The 24853-nt window shown below is 44.5% G+C and overlaps 2 protein-coding genes and 1 long non-coding RNA gene across 4 annotated transcripts in view; 1 reads left to right on the top strand and 2 right to left on the bottom strand.

Annotated features, from left to right (window-relative positions):
* The window catches only part of numb (NUMB endocytic adaptor protein), a 249907-nt gene that overhangs the window by 11275 nt on the left and 213779 nt on the right, over window positions 1-24853 (top strand). The gene's annotated exons all lie outside the window — the stretch shown is intronic.
* On the bottom strand, window positions 1390-9184 carry LOC145857944 (uncharacterized). Its single transcript, XM_082955502.1, has 7 exons — window positions 9165-9184; window positions 8512-9066; window positions 8327-8442; window positions 8119-8230; window positions 7723-8024; window positions 3302-3378; window positions 1390-2107 (listed from the first exon to the last, which is right to left on the bottom strand). Exons 2-7 carry the CDS (start codon window positions 8981-8983, stop codon window positions 1390-1392), a joined length of 1797 nt encoding a protein of 598 aa, XP_082811628.1. The 5' UTR covers window positions 8984-9066; window positions 9165-9184.
* On the bottom strand, window positions 9290-9883 carry LOC145858020 (uncharacterized). The gene is made up of 4 exons (XR_014378769.1): window positions 9820-9883; window positions 9651-9737; window positions 9522-9563; window positions 9290-9453 (listed from the first exon to the last, which is right to left on the bottom strand). It is a non-coding gene; the product is annotated as an uncharacterized LOC145858020 (long non-coding RNA).

The following is a 24853-nucleotide window of genomic DNA, read 5'->3' as shown; positions in this document are numbered from 1 at the left end:
CCTAAAATTAGGAATGAGCGATGGCTTTGATGTCTGGTCAAACAGATGGAAAAGGGTTCCGAATACATTAGAAATGCAACATTGAAGTAGAGACTAGGCAAGTCAGTTAAGAACAAATTCTTAGCTGATACCTGGTGTGTGTGTGTGTATACCTCTCATAGGCTAAACAGAACAAACTGTGTGTGTACCTGTCATAGCTGATACCTGGTGTGTGTGTGTGTGTGTGTGTGTGTACCTCTCATAGGCTAAACAGAACAACCTGTGTGTTGTTGTGTCTCATCCTAGTCTGGTCCGGTGGCCCTGCTGGTGGCTGGGTTCTGCTGCAGTCACCACCACGAGTCTGCACGTTGCCGTGGCTCTTGTTCCCTGGTAACGGCAGCGGTTGCTGGGTGACGTGGTGATGAGAGCATTTTGACCCAGTGTTCAGAATGATGCCCAGATATATGGAGGGGTCTTGGTGTTCTCTCCTGTGTGCGCGCACACACACACACACCAGGGTTTCCGTTAGGATAATGCGGCGCCGGACATTTGACCAGCAGCGTTTTAATTTACCGGACCCATAAGGCATTGGGTGATTTAACCTGATTAGGGCGTCCACCCACAGTGCTCAGAATTACATTTTAGGTTATGGTCATTCATCTTAACCGAACATGCGACTCCCGTAACGAAGCAGCCACTAAAATCTCCGTCCACAACCTGGAGATCTGTTCAGCATGATAACATGGAGGACACCTCCATTCACATCCTGGAGCTCTCTCTGTTCAACATGATAACATGGAGGACACCTCCATCCACATCCTGAAGCTCTCTCTGTTCAACATGATAACATGGAGGACACCTCCATCCACATCCTGGAGCTCTCTCTGTTCAACATGATAACATGGAGGACACCTCCATCCACATCCTGGAGCTCTCTCTGTTCAACATGATAACATGGAGGACACCTCCATCCACATCCTGGAGCTCTCTCTGTTCAACATGATAACATGGAGGACACCTCCATCCACATAGTGGAGCTCTCTCTGTTCAACATGATAACATGGTGGGAGGACACCTCCATCCACATCCAAGAGCTCTCTCTGTTCAACATGGTGGGAGGACACCTCCGTCCACATCCTGAAGCTCTCTCTGTTCAACATGGTGGGAGGACACCTCCGTCCACATCCTGAAGCTCTCTCTGTTCAACATGATAACATGGTGGGAGGACACCTCCGTCCACATCCTGAAGCTCTCTCTGTTCAACATGGTGGGAGGACACCTCCATCCACATCCTGAAGCTCTCTCTGTTCAACATGATAACATGGAGGACACCTCCGTCCACATCCTGGAGCTCTCTCTGTTCAACATGGTGGGAGGACACCTCCGTCCACATCCTGAAGCTCTCTCTGTTCAACATGATAACATGGAGGACACCTCCATCCACATCCTGGAGCTCTCTCTGTTCAACATGATAACATGGAGGACACCTCCATCCACATCCTGGAGCTCTCTCTGTTCAACATGGTGGGAGGACACCTCTGTCCACATCCTGGAGCTCTCTCTGTTCAACATGATAACATGGAGGACACCTCCATCCACATCCTGGAGCTCTCTCTGTTCAACATGATAACATGGTGGGAGGACACCTCCATCCACATCCTGAAGCTCTCTCTGTTCAACATGGTGGGAGGACACCTCTGTCCACATCCTGGAGCTCTCTCTGTTCAACATGATAACATGGAGGACACCTCCATCCACATCCTGGAGCTCTCTCTGTTCAACATGGTGGGAGGACACCTCTGTCCACATCCTGGAGCTCTCTCTGTTCAACATGATAACATGGAGGACACCTCCATCCACATCCTGGAGCTCTCTCTGTTCAACATGGTGGGAGGACACCTCTGTCCACATCCTGGAGCTCTCTCTGTTCAACATGATAACATGGTGAGAGGACACCTCCGTCCACATCCTGGAGCTCTCTCTGTTTAACATGGAGGACACCTCTATCCACATCCTGGAGCTCTCTCTGTTCAACATGATAACATGGAGGACACCTCCATCCACATCCAAGAGCTCTCTCTGTTCAACATGGTGGGAGGACACCTCCGTCCACATCCTGGAGCTCTCTCTGTTCAACATGATAACATGGAGGACACCTCCATCCACATCCTGAAGCTCTCTCTGTTCAACATGATAACATGGAGGACACCTCCATCCACATCCAAGAGCTCTCTCTGTTCAACATGGTGGGAGGACACCTCCATCCACATCCTGAAGCTCTCTCTGTTCAACATGGTGGGAGGACACCTCCATCCACATCCTGAAGCTCTCTCTGATCAACATGATAACATGGAGGACACCTCCATCCACATCCTGAAGCTCTCTCTGTTTAACATGATAACATGGAGGACACCTCCATCCACATCCTGAAGCTCTCTCTGTTCAACATGATAACATGGTGGGAGGACACCTCCGTCCACATCCTGGAGCTCTCTCTGTTCAACATGATAACATGGAGGACACCTCCATCCACATCCTGGAGCTCTCTCTGTTCTACTAGAAACTATTGACTCGGGTGTTCATTCTTATGTAAATGAGAGATTTCTGTATTTTAAATTTTTCAATAAATGTGCTAAAATCATGTTTTCACTTTCATTATCGAGTGTTGTGTGTAGATGGGTTAGAAATAATGAATTCAGGCTGTAACAAAATGTAGAATAAGTCAAGGGTTATGAATACTTCCTGAAGGTGCTGTATCATGGTCCAAACCACCAACACAGTCGTGAAGAGGGCACGACAACACCTCTTCCCCCTCAGGAGGCTGAAAAGATTTGGATCCTGAATAAGTTTTACAACTGCACCGTTGAGAGCATCTTGGCTGGCTTTATCACCGCTTGGTATGGCAACTGCTTGGCATCTGACTACAAGGTGCTACCGAGGGTAATGCGTATGGCCCAGTACATCACTGGGGCCAAACCTCCCGCCATCCAGGACCTCTATACCAGGCGGTGTCAGAGGAAGGCCCAAAAAATGGTCAGTCTCCAGGCACCCAAGTCATAGACTGTTCTCTTTGCTACTGCTCGGCAAGCGGTACCAGAGTGCCAAGTCTAGGACCAAAATGCTCCTTAACAGCTTCTACCCCTCCCCCCCAAGACATAAGACTGCTGAACGATTAATCAAATGGCTACCTGGACTATTTACATTGACATCCCCCTCCTATCTCCACACCACTGCCATTCTCTGTTGCATTAATCCCCTGTGACAGTAATCGAATAACCGTATAACTGACGATTTATAATAAGTCAAAACCCAGTTAATTTACCTCCAGTGACCGTGCTGCTCCTTTGGGTCCACAGTGGCATCAGCAGTAGAGCTGCCCTGCTGGGGGAAGCCAGCTTCCTGGTGACACATTTGTTTGGGTCATGGACAGTACAGATACAGTAGCGCAGATCCACTCCCGTTTACAGTCAAAAACCTACCCTCACATAGCCTCAATACAGGCCCGGTTGCTGCTCTCCTTCTGGTCAGGTACAGTAGAGGAGTTGTTGTTGTTGTTGTCATGTGGGGCCCAGACAGTCTGCCTGGGAGGACAAGTTATCCACAGGCTTTTCGGGCTACATATATACTGCTCAAAAAAATAAAGGGAACACTTAAACAACACATCCTAGATCTGAATGAATGAAATAATCTTATTAAATACTTTTTTCTTTACATAGTTGAATGTGCTGACAACAAAATCACACAAAAATAATCAATGGAAATCCAATTTATCAACACATGGAGGTCTGGATTTGGAGTCACACTCAAAATTAAAGTGGAAAACCACACTACAGGCTGATCCAACTTTGATGTAATGTCCTTAAAACAAGTCAAAATGAGGCTCAGTAGTGTGTGTAGCCTCCACGTGCCTGTATGACCTCCCTGGGCATGCTCCTGATGAGGTGGCGGATGGTCTCCTGAGGGATCTCCTCCCAGACCTGGACTAAAGCATCCGTCAACTCCTGGACAGTCTGTGGATTCAACGTGGCGTTGGTGGATGGAGCGAGACATAATGTCCCAGATGTGCTCAATTGGATTCAGGTCTGGGGAATGGGCGGTCCATAGCATCAATGCCTTCCTCTTGCAGGAACTGCTGACACACTCCAGCTACATGAGGTCTAGCATTGTCTTGCATTAGGAGGAACCCAGGGCCAACCGCACCAGCATATGGTCTCACAAGGGGTCTGAGGATCTCATCTCGGTACCTAATGGCAGTCAGGCTACCTCTGGCGAGCACATGGAGGGCTGTGCGGCCCCCCAAAGAAATGCCACCCCACACCATGACTGACCCACCGCCAAACCGGTCATGCTGGAGGATGTTGCAGGCAGCAGAACGTTCTCCACGGCGTCTCCAGACTCTGTCACGTCTGTCACATGTGCTCATCTGTGAAGAGCACAGGGCGCCAGTGGCAAATTTGCCAATCTTGGTGTTCTCTGGCAAATGCCAAACGTCCTGCACGGTGTTGGGCTGTAAGCACAACCCCCACCTGTGGACGTCAGTCCCTCATACCACCCTCATGGAGTCTGTTTCTGACCGTTTGAGCAGACACATGCACATTTGTGGCCTGCTGGAGGTCATTTTGCAGGGCTCTGGCAGTGCTTCTCCTGCTCCTCCTTGCACAAAGGCGGAGGTAGCGGTCCTGCTGCTGAGTTGTTGCCCTCCTACGGCCTCCTCCACGTCTCCTGATGTACTGGCCTGTCTCCTGGTAGCGCCTCCATGCTCTGGACACTACGCTGACAGACACAGCAAACCTTCTTGCCACAGCTCGTATTGATGTGCCATCCTGGATGAGCTGCACTACCTGAGCCACTTGTGTGGGTTGTAGACTCCGTCTCATGCTACCACTAGAGTGAAAGCACCGCCAGCATTCAAAAGTGACCAAAACATCAGCCAGGAAGCATAGGAACTGAAGTGGTCTGTGGTCCCCACCTGCAGAACCACTCCTTTATTGGGGGTGTCTTTCTAATTGCCTATAATTTCTACCTGTTGTCTATTCCATTTGCACAACAGCATGTGAAATTTATTGTCAATCAGAAGTGTGATTGACTTGGAGTTACATTGTGTTGTTTAAGTGTTCCCTTTATTTTTTTGAGCAGTGTATTTTCCTCAAGCATCTTTACCTGATAGGATGATTACTAATGTGGAGGATGATATCTCAGATAGGTGTCACCCCCCCCCCCCCCCAAGAGGCTTTTTATAAATAAGCATCAACCAGTGGGTCTTGCGACGGGTATACAGAGATGACTAGTTTACAGAGGAGTATAGAGTGCAGTGACGTGTCCTAATAAGGAGCGTTGGTGATAAATCTGATACAATGCATGTTTTCATTGCTTGCTACTAAATAAATCGGGTCTTCTTTAAATAAATAAAATACAAAATAAAAAAAAGATTAATTAATTATTCAACAGCAGTCAACAACGTTGCTCTGGCTCTGAGGACTGTAATACGCTAATGTTGTGTCAAACGGACAATGTGACAATCCTCTCCAACCTGGCATGGTATAATTTGATACGGAATATTTTCCTTATTTATAGACTAATCAACGCTGATCAGGCCCTGTTCTGGCCGATATGCCGCCCCAGGTGAGACTAAACAAATGCCGCCCTCCTATCCCCGCTAAGTAGAATAGTAGCCTAATTAGAATAGTAGCCTAAGTAGAATAGTAGCCTAAGTAGAATAGTAGAATAGTAGCCTAAGTAGAATAGTAGCCTAAGTAGAATAGTAGCCTAAGTAGCCTACGTAGAATAGAATAGTAGCCTACGTAGAATAGAATAGTAGCCTTAGGCTTTACAGTGTCGGCCCACAATGCACTTTTATGAATACCCATGTGGTAGACTACCATTTTGTAAAACAGATAATTTACCGTTAATCCCTGTCCAATTGGTTACATTAATTTCTGTTAATGCATGTATTAATTAGTAATTTACCGTTCTCATTCTCAGAGTGGAAACGTATTTTTGCAGAGTTCACAACCTGCTACACTTGTGAGAAACAAGTTTTGGTTTATTTCATATTATCATTTACGCACTTCATGTGAGCAATGAGCATGTCTGGTTTCTCCGTCCTGTTAATGTTGATGGAGTGTGTGTCTGGTTTCTCTGTCCTGTTAATGTTGACGCAGAGTGTGTGTCTGGTTTCTCTGTCCTGTTAATGTTGACGCAGAGCCTGTGTCTGGTTTCTCTGTCCTGTTAATGTTGACGCAGAGCCTGTGTCTGGTTTCTCTGTCCTGTTAATGTTGGCTGAGCGTGTCTGGTTTCTCTGTCCTGTTAATGTTGACGCAGAGCCTGTGTCTGGTTTCTCTGTCCTGTTAATGTTGGCTGAGCGTGTCTGGTTTCTCTGTCCTGTTAATGTTGGCTGAGCGTGTCTGGTTTCTCTGTCCTGTTAATGTTGACGGAGCGTGTCTGGCTTCTCTTGTCCTGTTAATGTTGACGGAGCGTGTCTGGCTTCTCTTGTCCTGTTAATGTTGACGGAGCGCGTGTCTGGCTTCTCTGTCCTGTTAATGTTGGCTGAGTGTGTGTCTGGTTTCTCTGTCCTGGGGCCTGTTGCACAAAACTAGGATAAGGGATTAAGCCAGGATATCTTGGTGATCCTGGCTCAATTGATCCGTAATCCGGTTGCACTAAAGATGGATAGGGGGCAGGAGGATATGTTATGGTATAAATTACCATGGAGATTTATTCTGTGGAGCTAGCCTGCTCCAGACCAGGCTAAATTCCAGGATCTATTTAATCTCATCCCTAATGTCAGTCAGCAGTCACCACAAATGGAAACCAATAGTTATTTCACTGCTCACTATACATTGTTATCACATAACTAGACCCACTGTCATTATTTAAACGTTTGTGATCATTAATTTCAATGATTTTGGATAAAAAATAATTTTTAGATTATGTTGCTATCATTAGATAATTTACAGTTTCCCATAGACTATATATAAAATGATAGAATATTAGGGCCACAGAGGGGAAAAAAACACAAGTAATAATATTGTAACCGGTTGTTTTAAAGGAGGACAGTTGTTAAAATGACAGATGTGGGGCATTTCGTGAAATTGTACTTCAGTATGGTTTCATAAACAAAGACATGCTGATGTGCCAGAATATTAAGTATCAAAACTGTAAAAACAATATGTAGCTTTTCTGCAGAAAGAACCAGCCTCATAAATTTATGACTTTATCCTTTTTCTTCAGTGTGGCCCTAGTACTCTGTCATATAAACAAATACACATTCCATATGAATATAAAAACACAATGTGTAACATTATGTTCCTTTATTGAATAAGGACAAAACAAAGCAGGTAAACCATCAGCTCCTTTCGAAACTGAAGTCACAGTGACTACAAGATGGAAAGCACAGAATCCAAGCATATTATACAAAATGATACATACACATTCAAAGGTCTGTATATAACACACCCTGCATGTCTGCACACTAAAATAAATGCAGGACAAATCCATACACATCAACTGAACAGACAAATGAATGGATGCAGTAGCCTCCCTGCAGCCTTGTATTACACACAGTATACCGCACAAACATCATAAGAGGCCAAATTCGTAAAAAAACGAACCCAAAAAAAACCCAATTCCTCTGCCACCGCAGGACATATTTAACCAAAATTGAAAGCACACATACTAACTAAAATAATTCAACACATATTGGTCCCTCAGCAGCCGACCACTGTCGTCATCAGGGAAGATTGCCGGATTGTCCCAGTCCATGGCTGGTGGCACTCTGGGGGCCCTCTCCTTCCTCAGGCAGGCCACATTGTGGAGGACAGCACAAGCCACAGTAATATCACATGCCCTAACAGGGCTGACCCTTAATTTGTGAAGGCAGTGAAAGCGTGCCTTCAGGAGGCCAAAGGTCATTTCAACTCTGGCCCTGGTCCTGGCATGGGCATGGTTGTAGGCCTGCTGTGCTTCCTGGGGGTCTGTGAAAGGTGTCAGGAGAAAAGGCTGGCAGCCATACCCCCTGTCTCCCAGCAGCACACCAGAGAATTCACCTGTCAACACAAAATCTCATCATTACTACCTCATAAACACAGTGATATTCTTGACACAGCCATGATGGTTATAAATAGGGGTTGTGTGGCTTACCTTGTGATAGGCACTGATAGATTTCAGAGGCCCGAAAGATTCTGGAGTCATGGACTGAGCCAGGCCATTTTGCCACAACATTGCTGATCACACAGTCAGCATTGCAGACCATCTGAAATCATAAGATGAGGAATATTACACCAATCAATGCACATCACTGGCAATGCAGAGTGTTCGTCAATGGACAATATCAAAAAGTTATGTTCACCTGAACATTAATGCTGTGAAAGGATTTCCTATTCACAAAATCGGCCTCATGGGCACTTGAGGGGGCTTTTATCCTTATGTGTGTGCAGTCCACTGCACCAATGACATTGGGGAAACCTGTCACACAAAGTAATGAGTATCCTACTATGTGTTAACAGTTGTCCTGTAATTTGTAGATCCTCTTACCTGCAATCCTATAGAACTCCTCTTTGATGTCACAGAGTCTTCTGTGGCCAGGGAAGGAGATGAAGACATCTGCTAATGCTTTGATAGCCAGACACACACTCCTTATTGTGCGGCAAATTGTGGCCTTGTTCAGCTGTTCTGCATCCCCCACTGAGTACAGGAAGGCTCCACTAGAAAAAAAGCGCAAGGCCACACAAACCATTTGCTCCACACTCAGTGCATGGCTCCGTGCAGTGCGGTGCTTAATCCTGGGACCCAGTAGTCTGCATAGATACCTGATGCCATCTGCAGAAAACCTGTATCTTTCATATAGATGGTCATCAGGGAAGGCCAGTGGGTCCAACCGGTCCCTGAAGACCCTTTCTCGCCTGAAGGCTCTCCTCAGCACAAGTGCTTCTTCATCCACCACATCTCGCACGAATGGGCATGCCATTGTCAGAGCAGAAAGGAACACACAATTTTGGGCCTTCATATAGGCTAGTGGCCACACCTGGTGCTGGGGGGGTGGGCAAAAGAGGGCGATGCCTTATAACGATGACTTGGTTGTACTGATTGCTGGGAAAATAAAAAAAACCTTAGAAAGATGCCACCGTCCTGTGTGCTCACAATAAGAGCTCATATGTCATGGCTCACTTGACTTTACGAGAATATACCTAATTTTTATTTTGAGCTGTGTCATCTTCTTGGAGCTGGGGGAGGAAAGAAAAATAATGATTAATACATTTGTGTTACAGTTAGCATACAGTGTACATTGAAGGCATATCTCACCTCCCTCTCAAGTTTTTTTATTTCAAGGTCCAGTTTCCTAATTGTCCTCTTTTTTATTTCGGACTCCAGTGCAAGATTTTCCATCTTTTTCTTCTTGTACTGAATGTCTATGTCTGCCAGTTCTATTTGGCGCCGGAGGTGGTTGCCATACAACTTTCTGATAGCTTGTGAGCTCTGTGAACACAATACAATTAGCGCAGCTGGAATTTGGCAGGATGTGGTGTCCTTTTATTAATACGCACTATGTTGCCAGGCTGGTTTTCCCACTGTATAGCATCTGGGTCCTGTAAAAGAAATTAGATTTTTTGATTTTGATGAGGACTCCTCACCATTGTAGAGTAAATAGTACTTTCACAGTCTTAACATGATACCTCATGCCTTCTGGAATCCAGAGAGATGGTCTCCTCCTCATCATCGTCTCCATCATGTGCTGTTGCTGCTGCACTGGGGCCTTCACCCTATCACATTTAATCGGATTCATATTGAAGCTAGTAGACAAGACATGCCAGGCCTACAGTATGCCTTTGATGGAGTACTCACTGGATCAGCATCGTCTGGTGCTTGTGCTGGTGGCTCTAACAGGAACACAGTGCTGCCAGACACTGCAAGGCAATAGGTAAACCAAAGTCAGACAGTCCAAATTGATTCAATATGAATGTGGTTGTATCCCATGTAGAGATGGAAGGACATACCTTGAATGAAGCGGGTGGCATCTTGGGAGGAACCTATGCTCGTCTCTTTCCCCCCAGGGATCCCCTCTAAGACGGGCCTGCCTTTATTTAGCTCCAAGGCCATGTCCTCTGCTGGGGTAAGGTCAGCCTTTGGTGACCCACCACCCGTGCCTTGTCTGTGGGTATTCTTTTTCACTGCTAAAACAGTACAGACAATGTGTGAGCAGGCACCTTCTGGGTACAATATATGCTTGTGCTTTGTTAAATATTAGTCAGGGACCATACCATTCTGCAGAATGTTCTTGTATTTGATTTTGACCTGCTGCCATGTCCGTTTTGGCCCGTTCATGTTTAATCTACACACACACACACACACACACACACACACACACACACACATTTAATGGAGTCACACTGCAAAAAATTACTTGGTATTTTTGTCTTGTTTTCAGTAAAAATATCAAAAAATCTATCATAGCTTTATACAGTGTGATGGAGTTACTTTACACAATTTCACTCATATCTGCAGTGCATTTCAATTAAAAATTTAACCGTTTCATAATTACAGTACAACTGCATTTTTGGAGATGTGAATTAAATATTTGAATTGTAATTGTGATGTTTCAGCGGAGCGGTGACTGTGTAATTGTGCACTACTTACGCATTCAGGCGGTCTGCAATACTTTGCCACGCTTTTTCTCTTTGCTTTATCACTGTGGCGGTGTTGCCTTTCTTCTTAATTATATATTTTACCTCCTCGTATGCCTCCATGAGGATTTGTGCTTCCGACGGGGAAAAGTACGCGGCTCTAGTTGCCATGGTAAATCAGTTAATCTGTGATCTGTGGCGGGGTCTATTTGAGTGAGCCGTGAGCGCGCACCTATCCAGGATTGGTTTCACCTGGCTTAATGAATCCGTGTCTGCTCATCCTGGCTTGGTCTTTGTGCAACCAATTAAGCCTGGACGCACATGTTTTGGCTTCATTGAGCTCAGCTGAGTCATTTATCCCGGATGTCTTAATTCTACTTTTGTGCAACAGGCCCCTGTTAGTGTTGACGCAGCCTGTCTGGTTTCTCTGTCCTGTTAATGTTGACGGAGTCTGTGTCTGGTTTCTCTGTCCTGTTAATGTTGACATGCATGGAAGTAAGTACCTGGCCTGCTTCTTTCAAATGTAGGAAAGTTGGGCATGTCTGATTTGTCTTAACTCACCAGCACTAGTAAGCTGAGCTTCTGTCATTTTTTTCCTTCACCTCACACAGTAGGGCTGCGCGATATGGCCAAAATATTAGATTACGGTATAAAAATTACAAAAATGGACGGTATGATGGTATTTTTAGTTTTTCAATAATTAAAGTTATACATGTGCTTTATGAGTAGTGAGTGATCCCAGGGTGCTTTATGGGTAGTGAGTGATCCCAGGGTGCTTTATGGGTAGTGAGTGATCCCAGGGTGCTTTATGGGTAGTGAGTGATCCCAGGGTGCTTTATGGGTAGTGAGTGATCCCAGGGTGCTTTATGTGTAGTGAGTGATCCCAGGGTGCTTTATGGGTAGTGAGTGATTCCAGGGTGCTTTATGGGTAGTGAGTGATCCCAGGGTGCTTTATGGGTAGTGAGTGATCCCAGAGTGCTTTATGGGTAGTGAGTGATCCCAGGGTGCTTTATGGGTAGTGAGTGATCCCAGGGTGCTTTATGGGTAGTGAGTGATCCCAGGGTGCTTTATGGGTAGTGAGTGATCCCAGGGTGCTTTATGAGTAGTGAGTGATCCCAGGGTGCTTTATGGGTAGTGAGTCTTTCTCCATTCTGATTGGTTTATACTGTTCAATTCAACTTCAACCAAAACAAATTTCAGCACTTTTATAATTTCTGCATTTCCTGCACTCAATTGCAGTGGTGGGAAAAGTACCCAATTGTCATACATGAGTGAAAGTAAAGATACCTTTTAATAGAAAATGACTGAAGTAAAGTGAAAGTCACCCAGTAAAATACTACTTGAATAAAAGGCTAAAAGTATTTGGTTTTAGATATACTTTAGTATCAAAAGTAGAAGTATAAATCATTTCAAATTCCTTATTAAGCAAACCAGATGGCACCATTTAAAAAAAAAATGTAGTTATTTTTATTTACGGATAGCCAGGGGCACTCTCCAACACTCAGACATAATTTACAAACAAAGCATTTGTGTTTAGTGAGTCCTCCAGATCAGAGGCAGTAGGGATGACCAGGGATGTTCTCTGTTTAGTGAGTCCACCAGATCAGAGGCAGTAGGGAGGATCAGGGATGTTCTCTGTTTAGTGAGTCCTCCAGATCAGAGGCAGTAGGGAGGACCAGGGACGTTCTCTGTTTAGTGAGTCCTCCAGATCAGAGGCAGTAGGGATAACCAGGGATGTTCTCTGTTTAGTAAGTCCTCCAGATCAGAGGCAGTAGGGATAACCAGGGATGTTCTCTGTTTAGTAAGTCCTCCAGATCAGAGGCAGTAGGGATGACCAGGGATGTTCTCTGTTTAGTGAGTCCTCCAGATCAGAGGCAGTAGGGATTACCAGGGATGTTCTCTGTTTAGTGAGTCCTCCAGATCAGAGGCAATAGGGATGACCAGGGACGTTCTCTTGACAAGTGAGTGAATTGGACCATTTTCCTGTCCTGCTAAACATTCAAAATGTTACGAGCACTTTTAGGTATCAGGGAAAATGTATGGAGTAAAATGTACAGTATTTTCTTTATGAATGTAGTGAAGTAAAAGTTGTCAAAAATATAAATAGTAAAGTACAGATACCCCAAAAAACTACTTAAGTTGTACTTGAAAGTATTTTTACTTAAGTACTTTACACCACTGCTCAATTGAGATAATTTCCACACTGCCATGTAGGGCTGCACAATATGGGCAAATAATCTAGGATTTATTTTTAACCAAATGTTGCAATTGCGATTTGACTTGCGAATTAGAGAAAAACTGTTGGAATCATGGAAATAAAATGACTATTCTAATTCTATAGTTAGAATATAATAGTGGGCACTTTGAATGCAGTGTTGTTTGAGATGACAACGAATTAAAATGCTAGGGAGGGGTTATTGTGACAGGGTAGGAACTAAAGTGTTGATAAGTGTTTCCTAGGGGACCCTATATGCTTTGGCTACATTGCATGTTTTCTCTTAGCTACTTCATGTAGCTAACATATTCTTGCGTTGCATATTCCTTTTGGATTTAGAAGATAGTGTTGCACAAACAATATGCTGATTTAGGCCTACACCATCACTGGTATTATCAGGCTGTATTAGCTAGCTACGTTTGCTCTTACTCAGTACATTTATTAGCTAGCTAGCTATTATCATTAGCGGCTAACAATTAGCGTCTCACTAGATTTAGTGCAACTTGCTGAGTGAAACTAGCTGTTTGCTGATGTAAGAAACACAAACTAATAGCGTAATTATATAACACTAGTGGATTTATATTAAGAAGCAAAGTGAAAACAGCATCGTTGTCATCAACATTGTTGCATGTGCTGCGTTGACCATGCAGACTGAACACAAGTGTCTCGTGGTTGAGAAACATCAAATGCTCTCCTTGAGTGACAGGGGACGTGGCTAGGTCACTGGGGAAAGCTGCACGGAGAGAAAGAGCAGAGAGAGATGACTCAACATTCTACATTTTAGTCATTTAGCAGACACTCTTATCCAGAGCGACTTACAGTAGTGAATGCATACATTTCCTGCATTTGATTATTTTTTTTAATTTATTTTTTTGTACTGGCCCCCCGTGGGAATCGAACCCACAACCCTGGCGTTGCACACACCATGCTGGCGTTGCAAACACCATGCTCTACCAACTGAGCCACAGGGCACAACTGAGCCACAGGCTCAAGTAGCGAAGTAAACTTTAAAAATGGACATTGCACATGGCGTATCACATTTTAACAAACCAAACATTCAAATACCGGTATTGAAGGTAAAGTAAAAAACCCAAACCGGTCCCTGCATCAATACCGGTTTAACATAAAATACGGTTAACCGCCCAGCCCTATCACACAGTCAACAAAGTATTTTTATTTTGTTACATCCATTTAAATTATAATAGTTCCTCACAGTATTTTTGAAAAATCTTTTCCAACACTTTCCCCCTTTGATTATCTGTATCGATAATAAATAGGCTATGGACATGTTGCGTGTATTTTGTTACTATTTTAATGATTTTCAGTTTCTTCTTCATGCTATATCATGTCTGTCCCCTTCATACTGTCATTATCTTATAGCCTACTTTCAGGAAGCCGTTCCTTGTCATGTCATTATCTTATAGCCTACTTTCAGGAAGCCGTTCCTTGTCATGTCATTATCTTATAGCCTACTTTCAGGAAGCCGTTCCTTGTCATGTCATTATCTTATAGCCTACTTTCAGGAAGCCGTTCCTTGTCATGTCATTATCTTATAGCCTACTTTCAGGAAGCCGTTACTTGTCATGTCATTATCTTATAGCTTACTTTCAGGAAGCCGTTCCTTGTCATGTCATTATCTTATAGCCTACTTTCAGGAAGCCGTTCCTTGTCAAGTCATTATCTTATAGCCAAAGGTTTTTAAAATACGTTTTAAGGAAAGGACAAGTATTTTCTCGTGTTGTGATGTGTGCGAGTTCGCTGATTCTCTCTATAGGCCTGTTGTCTATATGTCCGTTCTGATTCTCTCTATTGGCCTGTTGTCTATATGTCCGTTCTGATTCTCTCTATTGGCCTGTTGTCTATATGTCCGTTCAGAGTAGCCTGTCTGGACTCCATCTCTTTAATAAGAATCAAACTCTCCTGTCATGATTTAATCTGGTAAAGGGCCTGTTTTCAGTAGTTTAGACTACATTATGTCTCCTGTCATGATATAATTGATAGAAATTATGATAGAACAGCTGACTGTCACCGTGGCTACTGTAGTTGATATAGGAGAACAGCTGACTGTCACCGTGGCTTTGGTAGTTGATATTACATTTACATTTAAGTCATTTAGCAGACGCTCTTATCCAGAGCGACTTACAAAATGGTGCATTCACCTTATGATATCCAGTGGAACAACCACTTTACAATAGTGCATCTAAATCTTTTAAGGGGGGGGGGGGGGGTTAGAAGGATTACTTTATCCTATCCTAGGTATTCCTTAAAGAGGTGGGGTTTCAGGTGTCTCCGGAAGGTGGTGATTGACTCCGCTGTCCTGGCGTCGTGAGGGAGCTTGTTCCACCATTGGGGTGCCAGAGCAGCGAACAGTTTTGACTGGGCTGAGCGGGAACTGTGCTTCCTCAGAGGTAGGGAGGCGAGCAGGCCAGAGGTGGATGAACGGAGTGCCCTTGTTTGGGTGTAGGGCCTGATCAGAGCCTGAAGGTATGGGGGTGCCGTTCCCCTCACAGCTCCGTAGGCAAGCACCATGGTCTTGTAGCGGATGCGAGCTTCAACTGGAAGCCAGTGGAGAGAGCGGAGGAGCGGGGTGACGTGAGAGAACTTGGGAAGGTTGAACACCAGCCGGGCTGCGGCGTTCTGGATGAGTTGTAGGGGTTTAATGGCACAGGCAGGGAGCCCAGCCAACAGCGAGTTGCAGTAATCCAGACGGGAGATGACAAGTGCCTGGATTAGGACCTGCGCCGCTTCCTGTGTGAGGCAGGGTCATACTCTGCGAATGTTGTAGAGCATGAACCTACAGGATTGGGTCACCGCCTTGATGTTAGTGGAGAACGACAGGGTGTTGTCCAGGATCACGCCAAGGTTCTTAGCACTCTGGGAGGAGGACACAAGGGAGTTGTCAACCGTGATGGCGAGATCATGGAACGGGCAGTCCTTCCCCGGGAGGAAGAGCAGCTCCGTCTTGCCGAGGTTCAGCTTGAGCTGGTGATCCGTCATCCACACTGATATGTCTGACAGACATGCAGAGATGCGATTCGCCGCCTGGTTATCAGAAGGGGGAAAGGAGAAGATTAATTGTGTGTCGTCTGCATAGCAATGATAGGAGAGACCATGTGAGGATATGACAGAGCCAAGTGACTTGGTGTATAGCGAGAATAGGAGAGGGCCTAGAACAGAGCCCTGATATAGATATGTGTATATATATACATATATATACATATATATATATATATATATATATATATATATATATATGACAGATATAGGAGAACAGCTGACTCTGTTACCGTGGCTACTGTAGTTGATATAGGAGAACAGCTGACTCTGTTACCGTGGCTACTTTAGTTGATATAGGAGAACAGCTGACTCTGTTACCGTGGCTACTGTAGTTGATATAGGAGAACAGCTGACTGTCACCGTGGCTACTTTAGTTGATATAGGAGAACAGCTGACTGTCACCGTGGCTTCTGTAGTTGATATAGGAGAACAGCTGATTCTGTCACCGTGGCTACTGTAGTTGATATAGGAGAACAGCTGATTCTGTCACCGTGGCTACTGTAGTTGATATAGGAGAACAGCTGACTCTGTTACCGTGGCTACTGTAGTTGATATAGGAGAACAGCTGACTCTGTCACCGTGGCTACTGTAGTTGATATAGGAGAACAGCTGACTCTGTCACCGTGGCTACTGTAGTTGATATAGGAGAACAGCAGACTCTGTTACCATGGCTACTCTTTGTGCAGGAAATGTCCTTTATCAGCTAGTTTTAAAGAGGTGCTGAGGAGAGAGGAATACTGGGGTCAGCATGATTTAGAAATTCTGATTTAGCAATTTCTCTCTCTGGCCCACCATCCTAACAGGCAGGCCAAGTTGTGTGTGTGTGTGTGTGTGTGTGTGTGTGTGTGTTGGCCAGGTCACAGGAAGGCTGGAGGTAGCATGACTGTTGTCCCAGCAGGAAGTTCCTGTTGTACTCTGTTCTCTTATCACTCCTGCTGCTAAACACACACACACACACACACACTACTTACTGTCATTACTTGTTTCCCTTGCATTCCCAAACTGGGGTATGCGTACCTCCTGGTACAGCTCCTGGTATATGTCTGTTACGTTTATGGGGGCGGGGTCAATTAAGGAAGACATCCTCTTCTGGAAACCAGGACACCAGGAGAGGATATTGTTAAAGTACTGGACAGCTTGGTGACATCGAATGGACAGAAGTGCGCTGGTTATCAAGGGGCAAAGTATTGACATGTTTTTTATTTTTTTTTATTGAGAGACGAGCTTTAAAGTTTCTTTACTGACCATCATTTTCACTTGTCTGACCTCTTGACTGATGACGAGTTTCTCACACGACTGGCCTATCTGGGTGATGTTTTGTTTCTCACATGACTGGCCTATCTGGGTGATGTTTTGTTTCTCACACGACTGGCCTATCTGGGTGATGTTTTGTTTCTCACATGACTGGCCTATCTGGGTGATGTTTTGTTTCTCACACGACTGGCCTATGATCTGAATTTAGGATTACAGGGACTCTCCGCAACTATATTCAATGTGTCGGGACAAAATTGAGGCTATGATTAAGAAGTTGGAGCTCTTCTCTGTCTGCATTAACAAGGACAACACACAGGTCTTTCCATCTTTGTATGATTTTTTTTTTGGTGTACAAATTAACTCAAGCTTACGGACAAATGTAATATAGTGTGGATTCGTTATCCCTTTCATTCCCTGCCTCTAGTCCACTTGATCAAGAGAGCCTCATCAAAATTGCAACAAGCGGTTCTGTGAAAATTGAATTTAATCAGAAGCCACTGCTAGATTTCTGGATAGGGCTGCGCTCAGAGTATTCTGCCTTGGCAAATCACGCTGTTAAGATACGGATGCCCTTTGCGACCACGTCCCTATGTGAGAGTGGATTCTCGGCCCTCACTAGCATGAAAACTAAATACAGGCACAGACTGTGTGGAAAATGATTTAAGACTGAGACTCTCTCCAATACAACCCAACATTACAGAGTTATGTGCATCCTTTCAAGCACACCCTTCTCATTAACCTGTGGTGAGTTATTCACAATTTTTGATGAACAAATAAGGTTTTATATGTAAGATGGTTAAATAAAGAGCAGAATTATTGATTTATTATATTATTATTTGTGCCCTGGTCCTATAAGAGCTCTTTGTCACTTCCGACGAGCCGGGTTGTGACAAAAATGATGGCGAAATGATATTAAAAAAAAAAAAACATTTGAGAGTGCGCTGACCCTGGTGCTAGAGGGGGTACAGCTGGAGGTTGAAGGGGTTTGGGAACCACTGGTCTAGATGACTAAATGTAGTGGATGGATTGATAGAAAGCTTCAGTCTAGTTGACATGGATGAACTTTGTTTTCTCTTTCTTCTTCTCTGCTTCTCACATGCCGCAAAGACGTTTAGGGACCGGGAAGAAAATGCAGTAATCCAACCCCCCAAAAAATGATTTTCCCATGCAAAAATGTCCAAATTACAGCAGTTTGATGGGTTTTAAGGAAATTAACAGCTGTTAAAATAAACCATGTTTTTGAATGAGATTTCAGTTTGGATGTATATTTGATGTGGTTAAAATACTATCAACTTTTATAATGCTGATAAAGACAGCACCTCTACCTTTACAGACGGTCCATAACCGCTCTCACGATGCTGAAAGAAAGAAAAATAATATTTCTCCACTTCTGTTCCCGAGTCAAAATTTTACATTTTGAATGTAGGTTTATCATTTTACTGAAAGAAATGCTTAATTCTACAGGAGATGGTTTTACGGTGCCTTCAGAGAGTATCTACACCCCTTTTTACTTTTTCCACATTTTGTTGTGTTAAAGCCTGAATTTAAAATGGATTACATTGAGATTTTGTGTCACTGGCCTGCACACAATACCCCATAATGTCCAAAGTGGAATTTTATGTTTTTACACATTAATACCAGTTCATAAAAAATGTAAAAGCTGAAATGTCTTGAGTCAATAAGTAGTGATCCCCTTTGTTATAGCAAGCCTAAATAAGTTGCATGGACTCATTCTTTGTGCAATAATAGTGTTGAACATCTTCCCCAGACATACAATTACAGTTGCTTGTGAAAGTATTCACCCCCCTTGGCATTTTTCCTATTTTGTTGCCTTACACCCTGGAATTAAAATTGATTTTTTTGTGGGGGGGTTGTATCATTTGATTTACACATCTACCACTTTGAAGATGCACAATTATTTTTTATTGTGAAACAAACAAGAAATAAGACATTAAAAAAAACAGAACTTGAGCGTGCATAACTATTCCCCCCCCCCAAAAAGTCAATACTTTGTAGAGCCACCTTTTGCAGCAATTACAGCTGCAAGACACTTTGGGTATGTCTCTATAAGCTTGGCACATCTATCCACTGGGATTTTTGCCCATTCTTCAAGGCAAACTGCTCCAGCTCCTTCAAGTTGGATGGGTTCTGCTGGTGTACAGCAATCTTTAAGTCATACCACAGATTCTCAATTGGATTGAGGTCTGGGCTTTGACTAGGCCATTCCAAGACATTTAAATGTTTCCCCTTAAACCACTCGAGTGTTGCTTTTAGCAGTATGCTTAGGGTCATTGTCCTGCTGGAAGGTGAACCTCTGTCCCATTATCAATTCTCTGGAAGAATGAAACAGGTTTCCCTTAAAGATGTCCTTGTATTTAGCGCCATCCATAATTCCTTCAATTCTGACCAGTTTCCCAGTCCCTGCCGATGGAAAAACATCCCCACAGCATGATGCTGCCACCATGCTTCACTGTTGGGATGGTGTTCTCGGGGTGATTAGAGGTGTTGGGGTTGCGCCAGACATGGCGTTTTCCTTGATGGCAAAAAAGCTCCATTTAGTCTCATCTGACCAGAGTACCTTCTTCCATATGTTTGGGGAGTCTCCCACATTTGCTTATTTTTTTTCTTTAAGCAATGGCTTTTTTCTGGCCACTCTTCCGTAAAGCCCAGCTCTATGGAGTGCACGGCTTAAAGTGGTCCTATCGATAGATTCTCCAATGTGGAGCTTTGCAGCTCCTTCAGGGTTATCTTTGGTCTCTTTGTTGCCTCTCTGATTAATGCCCCCCTTGCCTGGTCCGTGAGTTTTGGTGGGCGGCCTTCTCTTGGCAGGTTTGTTGTGGTGCCATATTTTTTTAATAGTGGATTTAAAATGGTGCTCTGTGGGATGTTCAAAATGTTGGATATTTTTTTATAACCCAACCCTGATCTGTACTACTCCACAACTTTGTCCCTGACCTGTTTGGAGAGCTCCTTGGTCTTCATAGTCCTGCTTGCTTGGTGGTGTTGCAGACTCTGGGGCCTTTCAGAACGTGTGTGTGTGTGTGTGTGTGTGTGTGTGTGTGTGTGTGTGTGTGTGTGTGTGTAGATGAGATCATGTGACACTTAGATTGCACACCGGTGGGCTTTATTTAACTAAATATGTGTCTTCTGAAGGTAATTGGTTGCACCAGATCTTATTTAGGGGTTTCATAGCAAAGGGGGGTGAATACATATACACGCACCACTTTTCCTGTTTTTATTTTTAATTTCTTAAATTTTTTGAAAACAAGAAATTTTTACAATTTCACTTCACCAATTTGGACTATTTTGTGTATGTCCATTACATGAAATCCAAATAAAAATCTATTTAAATTACAGGTTGGAATGCAACAAAATAGGAAAAACGCCAAGGGGGATGAATACTTTAGCAAGGCACTGTATCTGTAAGGTCCCTCAGTCGGTCAGGGGATTTTCAAACACAAATTCAACCACAAAGACCCAGGAGGTTTTCCAATGCCTCACAAAGAAAGGCACCTATTGGTAGATTAAAAAAAATAATAATAAATGGGGGGGGAAGCATGCATTCCAAGCCCTACTACATAGGGAACAAGGCGCAGTCTGGTCTAGAGGTCGACCGATTATGATTTTTCAACGCCGATACCGATTATTGGAGGGCCAAAAAAAAACGATACCGATTGATCGGTATTTATTTGTAATAATGACAATTACAACAATACTGAATGAACACTTATTTTAACTTAATATAATACATCAATAAAATCAATTTAGCCTCAAATAAATAATGAAACGTGTTCAATTTGGTTTAAATAATGCAAAAACAAAGTGTTGGAGAAGAAAATAAAAGTGCAATATGTGCCATGTAAAAAAGCTAACGTTTAAGTTCCTTGCTCAGAACATGAGAACATATGAAAGCTGGTGGTTCCTTTTAACATATTGAGACTCTATTGAGTCTCATTTTGAGACTTTACATATTTTAACATAACAAATAGAACATGTTTCATTATTTATTTTGTTATGTTATTGTTATGAACTTGAAATCGGCCCTAATTAGTCGACCATTCCGATTAATCGGTCGACCTCTAATTCAGACCCCTTGACTTTTTCCACATTTTGTTATGTTACAGCTTTATTCTAAAATGGATTAAATGAAAACATTTCCTCATCGATCTACACACAATACCCCATAGTGACAAAGCAAAAACAGAAATACCTTATTTACATAAGTATTCAGACCCTTTGCTATGAGACTAGAAATTGAGCTCAGGTGCATCCTGTTTCCATTGATCATCCTTGAGTGGCCCAGCCAGAGCCCGGACTTCAACCCAATCTAACATCTCTGGAGAGACCTGAAAATAGCTGTGCAGCGACGCTCCCCATCCAACCTGACAGAGCTTGAGAGGATCTGTAGAGAAGAATGGGAGAAACTCCCCAAATACAGGTGTGCCAAGCTTGTAGCGTCATACCCAAGAAGACTCGATGCTGTAATCGCTGCCAAAGGTGGTTCAACAAAGTACTGAGAAAAGGGTCTGAATACTTATGTAAATGTGTTATTTTTATATATACATTTATAAACATTTGCACACAAATAAAACCGTTTTTGCTTTGTCATTATGGGGTACTGTGTGTAGATTGATGAGGGGGGGGAAAATAATTTAATCATTTTTAGAATAAGGTTGTAACGTAACAAAATGTGGAAAGAGTCAAGGGGTCTGAATACTTTCCAAAAGGCACTGTATTTCCCCAAAATGGTAGCACTATACAGCCCTGCTGAATCTTAACCCCCTGAACTCTATCCCTGGTCTCTGTAGTTTCCACCCTAACCTTTGACCCCTGACCCTTGTGTCACCCTGACCTGTGTCCCCTGGTAATTGTAGTTCCCACCTTGACCCTTGTCTCACTCTGCCCTGGGTGCCTGGTAATTGTAGTTCCCACTCTACCCTGCTGTGTGTAGTTAAGCTAGCCCAGGTTTATGTAACACCCCACCTCTCTTCCTTTACGTAACCAGCCCAGGCGCTGAGCATGCCGGAAAATTGGATTACCGCGGTAACGACATTTCTCTAATTCTTTCTTTCATGTGTGTCTCCTCTCCAGAGCTACTATCCCCGGCCATGTTCCACCTTGACTTAGTGTTCTCTCTCTGTGTGATGTCACTGGGCCGTGGGTTACTATGTAGGCGTGATTTGTGGGTTTGATGCTGATACCGTGTTTTGTGTAAATGGGTTTCTAAGATACGCTGTAATATGTTGGTTTGCTGGTTTTGTGTTGCAGTGCAGACTGCAGTGTCTGAGTCACACACACTGACAGAATACTGTAGACGGTGCTAGCAATTAGAGTTCTGTAGAGTTGTTAAATGTCCTCTCTCTCTCTTCCTCTCTCTCTTCCTCTCCCTCCTCTCTCTCTTTCCTACTCCCCCTCTCTCTCCCCCCCCCAACTTTCTCTTTCCCGCTCTACTCTTCCCTAGGATCCTTCTGTAGGGTTTAATCAGTTTTCCATTCCTGGGAGATTATTTAAATAGTACTGGGCTGGGCACAGGACATCTGCAGTGGTGCTACAGCTACCCTCTTCTCTGCTCTCTCTCTCCCTTCCTCCCTTTTGCTCGGTCCTCTTCTCTGCTCTGCTCCCTCCCTCTCTCCCTTCCTCCCTCTTTCTCAGTTCTCTTCTCTGCTCCCTCTCTCCCTTCCTCCCTCTTTCTCAGTTCTCTTCTCTGCTCCCTCTCTCCCTTCCTCCCTCTTTCTCAGTCCTCTGCTCTGCTCCCTCTCTCCCTTCCTCCCTCTTGCTCAGTCCTCTTCTCTGCTCTGCTCCCTCTCTCTCTTCCTCCCTCTTTCTCAGTTCTCTTCTCTGCTCCCTCTCTCCCTTCCTCCCTCTTGCTCAGTCCTCTTCTCTGCTCTGCTCCCTCTCTCTCTTCCTCCCTCTTGCTCAGTCCTCTTCTCTTTCTTTCCCTCTGATCAGTAAAATAGTGAAAGTTCATGTCTGTTTGTCAGTCAGTAACTGAAGGATGGTATGGTGTGAGAGCATGGTCCAGTACTGTCTCGGTGTCTGTCTCGGTGTCTCTGTCTCGCTCTGTGTGTGTCTCGCTCTGTGTGTCTCGCTCTCTCCACCCCCCTTCTCTGTCCTGGTGGGAGCCCCAGTCTTAAAGGCCCCTCAGTACTGGGCTCATTAAGAGGAGAGAGTCCTCCTCATGGCTCTGAACTATCTGTGGCTGTGACAGCTCCTGCAGGGCTTGATTTGCTGTGCTGTACACCACTGTACCAGGCGGTGCTGTGCTGTACGCTGCTGTTCCAGGCAGTGCTGTGCTGTAGCCGCTGTACCAGGCGGTGCTGTACGCCGCTGTACCAGGCGGTGCTGTACGCCGCTGTACCAGGCGGTGCTGTACGCCGCTGTACCAGGCGGTGCTGTGCTGTACCAGGCGGTGCTGTGCTGTACGCCGCTGTACCAGGCGGGGCTGTGCTGTACCCCGCTGTACCAGGCGGGGCCGTGCTGTACGCCGCTGTACCAGGCGGGGCCGTGCTGTACGCCGCTGTACCAGGCGGTGCCGTGCTGTACCCCGCTGTACCAGGCGGGGCCGTGCTGTACGCCTCTGTACCAGGCGGGGCTGTGCTGTACGCCACTGTACTAGTTGGTGCTGTGCTCGGCTGCAGAGAGAGTCAGGGGGAGGAGGAGCGAGTGAGTGAGTGGGAGAGAAAGTATGCAGGCTGTTACCAGTCAGTAACGTGGCCTAGTGGTTGGATAAGACAGGTGGTAACATTACAAGATGGTCCAGAGGTCGTGGGTTTGTTGTGGCAAAGAAGCTGTGTTTACTTTTCCTCCCCTCTTCATGTCTCTTTCTGCAGTGACAGGCGCCTGCCTAAGCTCTGCAGTGGGCTGAGACATGACATGACCTAAATAAACAAGTGTGGAGCGGGTGGGCAGGAGGAAAGGAGTAAGGGGAGAGGGGAGCGAGCGGGGGGGTGAGAGGGAGCACGAGGGAGTGGGCGGAAAGGAGCGAGGGAGAGGGAAGCGAGGGTGGGGGAGAGGGGAGGCAGCGACCGAGAGTGGGAGGGTGAGCGGGAGAGAAGGGAGGGGGCGATCCCAATGCTCTAACCACTAGGCTACCTGCCGAAATTGAGCTCAGGTGCATCCTGTTTCCATTGATCATCCTTGAGATGTTTCTACAACTTGATTGGAGTCCACCTGTGGTAAATTCAATTGATTGTACATGATTTGGAAAGGCACACACCTGTCTGTATAAGGTCCCACAAGTTGACAGTGTATGCCAGAGCATTATGTTTTTCTGTCTAAAAACATGTTTTTGCTTTGTCATTACGGGGTATTGTGTGTAGATGGATGAGGGGGTAGGATTTAATCAATGTTTAATAAGGCTGTAACGTAACAAAATGTGGAAAAAGTCAAGTGGTCTGAACATTTTCCAAAAGCTCTGTACATAAATTCATATAAGTACATACACATTCATTTAAACACACAACAACAACAAACAAAAAGAGCAAAGAAATACTAACCATACAGTTTCCCAAACACAAGCCAAGTCACGACAAAAAAAAAAACCCAGGCTGATGGAAAATAGCCATTTCCCTCTAGTGCAGAACCTGACATTATCCACTTCCAGAAACCCTCTTATTAAGAGGTCTGTAAGTGATCACATGTTTGCCGCAATTTGAGCCAGGTTTTTAATTTTGTTTAAACTCATCGAGATTTTTGCAAATTCTTAATGTCATCCGGAACATTATTATTC

Source organism: Salmo salar, chromosome 09 (genome assembly GCF_965601325.2).
Source record: "Salmo salar chromosome 09, fSalSal1, whole genome shotgun sequence".
Lineage (NCBI taxonomy): Eukaryota > Metazoa > Chordata > Actinopteri > Salmoniformes > Salmonidae > Salmo > Salmo salar.
This window is presented reverse-complemented; position numbering and strand designations above follow the sequence as displayed.

Excerpts from the sequence above, each read along its gene's own strand:
- LOC145857944 (XM_082955502.1), bottom strand. The coding sequence starts at position 8,983 with ATGAAGGCCCAAAATTGTGTGTTCCTTTCTGCTCTGACAATGGCATGC. Across the intron at positions 8,443-8,511 it reads GGAGTTCTATAGGATTGCAG|GTTTCCCCAATGTCATTGGT; the intron begins GTAAGAGGATCT and ends TTTGTGTGACAG. Across the intron at positions 8,025-8,118 it reads CTATCAGTGCCTATCACAAG|GTGAATTCTCTGGTGTGCTG; the intron begins GTAAGCCACACA and ends TTGTGTTGACAG.